The sequence below is a fragment of the Sipha flava genome, unplaced genomic scaffold (genome assembly GCF_003268045.1).
Source record: "Sipha flava isolate LNK unplaced genomic scaffold, YSA_version1 0_pilon_pilon, whole genome shotgun sequence".
Lineage (NCBI taxonomy): Eukaryota > Metazoa > Arthropoda > Insecta > Hemiptera > Aphididae > Sipha > Sipha flava.
The window spans coordinates 5,228,409-5,236,528 of NW_020271713.1; the positions used below are offsets into that span (position 1 = coordinate 5,228,409).

General features: G+C 33.3%; 1 protein-coding gene across 1 annotated transcript in view; it reads right to left on the minus strand.

Annotated features, from left to right (window-relative positions):
* Window positions 1–290: 290 nt before the first annotated feature.
* Window positions 291–8,120, minus strand: part of LOC112694382 (fez family zinc finger protein 1-like) — a 47,187-nt gene continuing 39,357 nt past the window's right edge. Inside the window, exons 4-5 of the mRNA XM_025569835.1 lie at window positions 3,148–3,423; window positions 291–2,261 (exon numbers count right to left, since the gene is read on the minus strand). Of these exons, the coding sequence (XP_025425620.1) occupies window positions 1,971–2,261; window positions 3,148–3,423 (567 nt within the window). The 3' untranslated portion in view covers window positions 291–1,970. The remainder of the gene's footprint in view (window positions 2,262–3,147; window positions 3,424–8,120) is intronic.

Sequence of the window (8,120 nt, forward strand, 5' to 3'; positions counted from 1 at the left end):
ACAGTCAATAAAAAAAAACAAAAAAACTAAGTAAACTGAATTAACTATCTGAATTATTAGTTGTATGTTTTGATGTCACCATATTGATAAACGAATTTAAAAGCATATTTTTCCCATCAATGTCTTTATTTACGTTCTCTAAAAATATTAAATATAATATTATATTATAATATAATATTTCACTAAATATATTTCTTTCAATCACATTTATTCCTTGATAATTATTATCTTCTCCTTATCATTCTGATATGATATTCTTTATTATTATATCATTATTCATTATTATCACCTTAATAATGATTTGCTGTTATTTCTATATTGTTGCTTTTATAATAATATTTAAATATACAAAAAAAATTAATGTTCCACTTAAAGAGAAAAGAATAAATATTTTCTGATTAACTGAAATCTAACGTGAGCTTAATTAAGACAGTAGTATGAATATTATGTTAATTTTATGTCAATTCAAGTAAAAAACATATAAAATGTATTCATTTACATTTAACTGAAACTCATTAGACTCGATATTGCCCAGTTTTACTTTTGTGTACCAGTTAATTACGAAAAAGGATGGAGCATATTGTGGCAAACTTATAAGAAAGATATAATACAAGTTAAAAATATTAGTAATGAATTTAAATATCATAAGACACGTGAAAAAAATAGTATAATTTTAAATATCGGTATAAAAAAAAAAAACGTATTATAACATTTAGACATGAATACGTGATCGTTCTTATAAATAATTCAAGAAATACTTCGTACACCCATTATCGGTACCTAAATAGGATTATACAAAACGGATTGCCAAAGTTTCGTTATCAAACGAAAACGGGATACTTCTATTCTTAATTTAAATCTAAAATGCAGACGGTTTGATACCATACTTCAATAAAGAAAATGGGAGTACAGTTTAGGTCCGCAATTTGAAAAAAAAATATCCATAAAATTTTTTTTCTTTTCACAAATCTTAACCTCGGAAAGTCCATTTACAACCTATACAAAACAAGAGGTAATTGCAGAGTCGTGCCATGAGGGTAGCCTAGGGGGCATACGCCACGGGCGCATGGTTTAAAGGGGGGCCAAACATTTTTTTTTTTTATATTTTAAACTTTTACATAAATAAAATATACGAGAATGATTATTTCATTTTACAATTATTTTGGATCATTACAAATTTTTTCTGAAGAAATTTCCGACTATGTTCGAGTAACAATAACAATTAGTCAATGTAACATAGTAATACCAACTATTTTGTTTAATAATTACATTTACAATCAGCTTTAGTTTTTTGTCAAATCAATGATCGAAATAAGTAGTAAAAAAAAAAAGTTAAATTAAACAGGAATATAAAGCGTTATGATTAATGATAAATAAAATAGAGGACGAATGTTTTTAATTTTGCCGTGGGCGCTAAATATTAACGGCACGGCTCTGGGTGATTGTGACGTGGACAATTTTGCGTTCTTCGCTTTTTAAAGAAAACATTTTCATAAAGTTGTCCTTTTCTAAAAATTACGTACACCAAAAACCGCCCACAGAATGTGACCTACTGTGTATTACGGCTAACCCATTTAGAGCACAAGACCATTTACCTCGTGTGCTCAGTTTGAACGAATCGATCACACGGTCCATTTATGTCGTCGCTGTTAGCGCGCACGGAGTTTTTCCGAAAACCATTGTTGTCATTCGTTCGAATCGTCTGCAACGTCATATACATCGTTTTTCACCCGAAGCCGTATGGTGTTTGTCGAGTGGGTGCGCCACGATAGCGGATCGCAATTATCATTGTTAAAAACCAAAACACCTAATGCGGCTACGTACACCTAGACAACCTAACGGTACACTAACATGGTTAATAGATACGAAAGAGAGGGAAAAAAATTAATGAAAATCGAACGGATCTTCCGTACGCGTCTGCCGAGGTTTTCGGAGTCAAACGTGCGCCCGTCGGAGACGTTACATGGCTCTCAATAACGTGACGGGTTCTGCAACAGGGCTGCGGCTCGGTGGGACGTCGCAGGCACCGCGGTCGTCGGGTACGCGGATACGCACGGCCCCGGTCCGCGGATTTCAGGCGGCGGCGGTGCGGCGTGCACGGGTTGAAGAGGCGCGACCGGCTGCTGTTGGTAAGCGGCGTCGTGGAGCTTCCGCAAATGTTTCTTCAGGTCGAAGTTCCGGCAAAATCCTTTGCCGCACACGTGGCACGTGAACGGTTTCTTGTCGTTGTGCGTGTGCATGTGAAACGTCAGGTTGTACACCTGCGCGGGAAAACAGAAAGGATAAAATCGTTAAAATTCAACCCGACCGCAACAACATTCGAGCGCGGGGAGATGTTGTTCGCGCACGTTTCAGGCTAAAACTACGAATTTCGATGTCCGGGTACGCTACGCGTCCGACCATTGCGGATCGGAGTTTTGCAAAAAAAAAAAAAAAATGTTTATCCTTGTGCGTTATACGTATACGCGTATCGCGATGGTTTATTAGATCTTTTCGGTTTTCTCGGCCGGATAACGCGTGTTTTTTACATCTCACTTATCGCTCGTTTCCAAATTGGTTTTTTTTTTCGATCGCTTACAATTGCTCCCCCTCTTCCGGTTGCGACGTCAAATGCGCGAGCGGGTGAACCTTATCAAACGTACGCGTTCTTTTAACGCAGCCAACTGAAATTGTCCGTTAGCTTTTTAGAGCGATTTTATGATGAGTATACCACAATAGGTATGATTCATAGGTAGATACATATATTTTGATTGAAATATTTACAGTATCATTGCCGAGAGTGTTGTAATATCAGTAATAAATATTTCAATGGTTAGTAAGGTTAAATAAAATTCGGTGCAGAACTATAATATGATGTATATGTATATGTAGTATGGTGTATTTTAATATGATTTTGATACAAGAAAATCTAGAAATTATCATTTATTTTCATCTTTTGCTTTTTACAATTAAAAATAAATTTTATTCGCGTTGTTCTATCTCATGTATATCAGTTGAAAGTCGATTGAAAACAAAACGACGACGGTTCACTAATCGTGAACATTTATAGGTTTTTTATTGTTATTATTATTTTTTTTATTATAATTTTGAAAACGGTTTAACGGTAAAGTTACGTGCCCGCCACGCCAATCCCTGTGGCTATCTTACCTGATGGAAAGCTTTATGGCACACGGTACACTTGTACGCCTTCTCCACGCTGTGCGTGAGCTTGTGGTTCTTGTAGTTGCCCTTCTGGTGGAACCCTTTGCCGCAGTACTCGCATGTGTACGGCTTGTAGCCGGCGTGTATCCGTGTGTGCGTGTTCAAAGTCGAGCTCCGGTTGAACGCTTTGCCGCAGATGGTGCACGAGTGTGGTTTCTCCTCGGTGTGTATGATCTTGTGGCGGCAAAGTGTGGACGCTTGCCGGAACCCTTTGCCGCACACCTACAACGTCGCGGGAACAGAAATGTAGTTACGTGTTAGTATGCTACTCCTAGACCACGATAATACTATTATAATTAGAGTGATTGGAGACGTTCGCACGAGATGATGGTCCCTACCATGAGATTTACGTGCCCCGTCCCCTCTAGTCTTGCGATATTTTGTCTGCGTTTGGGTCGCTCGTAGAATACACGTGCTCAGACGATTCAAATTTTGTACGAAAAAATTACCGTTTATTTAGCATTCACACCTGTGCAGTTGATGCACATTTATATACATATATTAAATACCTAGATTTTTCGCGAAATTTGTTAATCATTTGATACGTCTACTGTATACACTACACACGTTATTGCTTTTGATACATACGAATTATATGTTAAAAACCGTTAAAAGATTTTTATAATACATTTATTTATTAATTTATAAATATCTAAGTATTTTAGGATCAAAAACGTTAAATATTCTATTTAGCATCGTAATACTGAAATGGTGTTCGAACAAAACAATAATAATACGCAATTTTACTATTATGAATCGAAAACGAACTTATTATGTAGTATCTCGTGCGAAACACGCAACAGTGCTTCGAATGAAACAATTTTTGTAAATGGTATCGTGATTATTAGAAGCCAGTCGCTGAGTGCCTCGTCTGAAAGATTTCTTATCGTGATTCACAGAACAACGGTGGCTGGTGAGTGTTCGGGCTTTCGTGGATCCGTCCGGGGTTCTCAAAACGTAAACGTAAGTCAGAAATAAAAACCGTGATATTACATTTTTATTTTATAGAGATTATTTTATTGATATGTTAACGGAGCTACAGGTATTATATTGCACCGGTGAATTTATATTTCAAGTAGGTTCTTCTGATCTATCCGCACCAATATTGGTTTTGGAAAACATTTTTACATTATTATGTTTTTCCGAAGTTTAAAAATAATAATAAAAAAGAAACACAAAAACGCTAATCGAAAAAATATCGAAATATTTTCTACATGACTGACTCGGTGGTATTGGCAGGTACATTAGTTGTATGGTACGAGTGTATTGGTTATCCCCTCAAACTGCACGTGATCAATTTAGGGTGCACGCAATATTTATTACTGCTCAGTTTTTAATACTTTTTTCTGCCTTTTCGTTTTTTTCGTGGTCTGCAGGTTTAAGTAGATAAGTACTTAACCCATTATTGATGTCATATACACAGGCACATAACTGAACTGTATGACATCAATAATGGGTTAGCTACATGATTTTTATTATTTTACTTTAATCCATACGCTCATATCATCATGTACCTCTACTGATCACTAGGGAACGGATTTATATGTAATAAAAATACAGAAACATGTACATATGTATGTAAGTATAATTTATAAAATATATGCTAAAAACATCCAAATATGTAGGAAAAAAATTAAATTAAAAAAAAAAAAAATTATAATTATTAAATTATCAAAATGATTTGTTGCATTGAATTATTACAATTTCTTTTAAATTATCAAATATTAAATGTCGCCTATTAGATCTGAAAATATTTTTAAAACAGCTAAATTATTGTTCTACATCAACCTACATCAGTCGATTAAAACATATTTGAAGCACATAATATCAGAAGGCGATAATTCAAAATTTTTAGAAGGGTATCTGCCACTCATTATGTCATTGATTGATTTAAAATCAATACAGCCTAGATTTTTTTTCTGTAACAACATGAATTTTCTTTTTTACAACATCTCCTATTGGTCCGCTTACCAGTTTTCATTTTGCAATCGTTGATTCGACAATTTGCATACTTTCATTTAAGGACATATTTTTGTTTCTAATTTTGTAAATGTATGTGCAATAAAACTAAAATTCACTGAGATGAAAATATAAATTAGTTTTTAATGTTTCATTTTTCATAATATTTTGAGCTTTTCTAATAGCGATAGAACTTACTGGATCTAAATTTGAAATAATTTCTTGTACTTTTGTACAAAGAAAACGTATGAATGATAAAATGATAAAATACATTTAAAAATAATTACAAATTAGTGAAATATCTAAAAATATGTAATTATACCAAAATATGAAAAAATATGTAAAATAAAAGTAGCATCATATTAATAGGAATTATTAAGACCATGATCATTTCTTATCGAATCTTAAATATCTCGTTTTAATAAAAATATGTATTTACATATAAATTTGTTCCCTACTGATCACCATAATCATTGTAACATTGTTTAAACTTTAAAGGTATAAGAAAAATAAAATGTAATGAAAATTATAATAATTCAAAGTTTATTATGTGTTGAATTCGTTCGTTATTTATTAATCATTATAGTACATCGACGGAGCATATTTTTAGAATGCAAACAACAATTGTTGAGAATATTTTATAGTTGAATTTAAAATGTAATCATTAATTTATTTATTCAAATAAATGTTGAATTATTTATTTATTTATCTAATAAATTAAATAAATTAAAATTAAATACACAAAAAAATTAAACGGGCAAAGCCCTGTTACAATAACAACAACCATACAATCGGTGATAAAAAAATCTTTGAATTCTCTGTCGATGTTTTGATAAATAAATTTTAAAATTTTCTTTGCATCTAAAAATTAATTTTATACATTTTTTTTTTTAAATTATACTTGTTAATAGGCTAATGATTTACATATATTTTTTTGACTGTTAAATAGCAAATAAATATTTTACTTGAAATTACTTATTAATGGATCAATGGGGTCGGCAACCTTTTTGGTGTCAAAAAAATATAAATGTTTATGGGCCATACATTTTAAACGAAGTTTATAGTTATACCAAATTTAATTTATTGAAGTTTCATCACTGTTAAGTATATTAATTTAACGTGGTATATACTAACAAATAATAACACAATAATATTAAAAAAATAAATAAATACCAAGTAAAAATGAATGTGATATTTGATTTTGAATAGCATCAACAAGTTAATTAATCGTAGGTTCGATTTTTGAAGTAAAAATTCGTAATAGATCATTCAAGCAGTTTATTGTCGCCTAACGTTGTATTCTTTCATAATGTTTATTGTTTTATTACAAATTAAACACAATAACTTACAACTGCGTTAAATAAAAAAGAAACGTTTTCGTCCAATCTTCTTTGAAAATACGATGGTCATCGCTAATTTTTCTTTTTGCAGATACAGCACTCATTAATACATATAAAAATATATTACACGCACAACTAAGGCGATATCACTATAAAACAGATCTAGTAACACTTCAGTAATATTTCGTTGTGCATTGACGTTTATCAAAACGTACATAACTTTTATATTAAATGTAAGATTAAATTGAATAATAAATACCAGTTATTATCAACTAACAAAATGTAATATTCTATATTTTAATATCAATTATAAACTGTAATCGTGGGCCGCGGGTTGCCGATTCCAGACTTAGAGTTTTAAATGTATATTGTTAAATAATTTTTAATTGTGTTTTTTTTTTTTTTGTAAAAATTGTAACTTTGTAATTTTCACCGGCCACATAATTTTTAAGATAATTAATATTTTTATGTTTATTTTAGAAGTATAAATGGCATTGATGTAAAAATCTTCCGTTCAGAAAATAATGGTTTAAATAATAATATAATAAAACACAAATATTCCATAATGAACAAACTCGATAAAATAACATAATGTTATTCAACACACGTTTAAAATAAAAGTAAGAATAATTCGACGCGGTGTGAAATGTATTTAACTAACTATAATGTATGCTTTTAATTCTCATTTGACGATCGGAGACTAATACATTTTGGAGTAATTGGGACCTCGCGTATAGTGTTCGGTTGTTTTCATTGCAATGATCCGTTAGAGTTTGTACAACGTCGTCGAATAAACGCTTGTGATATGGGGAGTACTCGTGGAAAAGGGTGCGTGTTGTCGAGATCAAAAAGATTTTACAAGTGGCCAGACAATGATGCCTATGATTAGTAAAAAATCTTTTATAATAATAACACGGACGATCTCTCCACTTCCCTATCGAGCCAGTGGCCGTGAATATTGACATGAACGTAATGAAATACTGCGCACAAAAGTGCCGTCGAATACGTTTAAAGTGATTATTAAATCAAGGATGAAATTATCGAATGTCTGGTAAAACAACCATCGGGAAACTGTTGAACACAGTGGTTCGCGTAGCATTTGTATTATTACACAGCTTGTGCAAAACGAACGACGAACAAAATCGTCGAACGTGTTGGTCGTTTTGAATTACGTGTTTATACATGGACACTTTGAGAACTCGAGAACAAATGAAATCAGACGTGTACTGTTCGAGGATATCATTGATAAAAGTGCGTTTTCGCGGAGCGACGTTTGTAGCACGTTCGGTTTCAACGTCCATGTCCATCATCCGAAAGCTTACCGAATCACGACCGACTCGAATTCTCGGGCCCGAGCCGTTCCGTGACCGATCACTGAAAACCATCGGTAATCCGATTGTCGCTGATCGGATACGTCGCCGTCCGATGAGCCGACGCGTTCGAATCGACCTCAACGCGGGGTGCTGGGGGGGGAGGCGGGGTGTACGCTTCTCGTGGTCCCCCTGGTAGTGTTGTCGGTACGGTCGAATGAAAGCTCCTAAGCAAGAAAAATCAACCCGACACGAAGCCGAACAGCGCGAACCGCGCCGACGAACGTCGACGGACCTCCCGGCCTTTTCG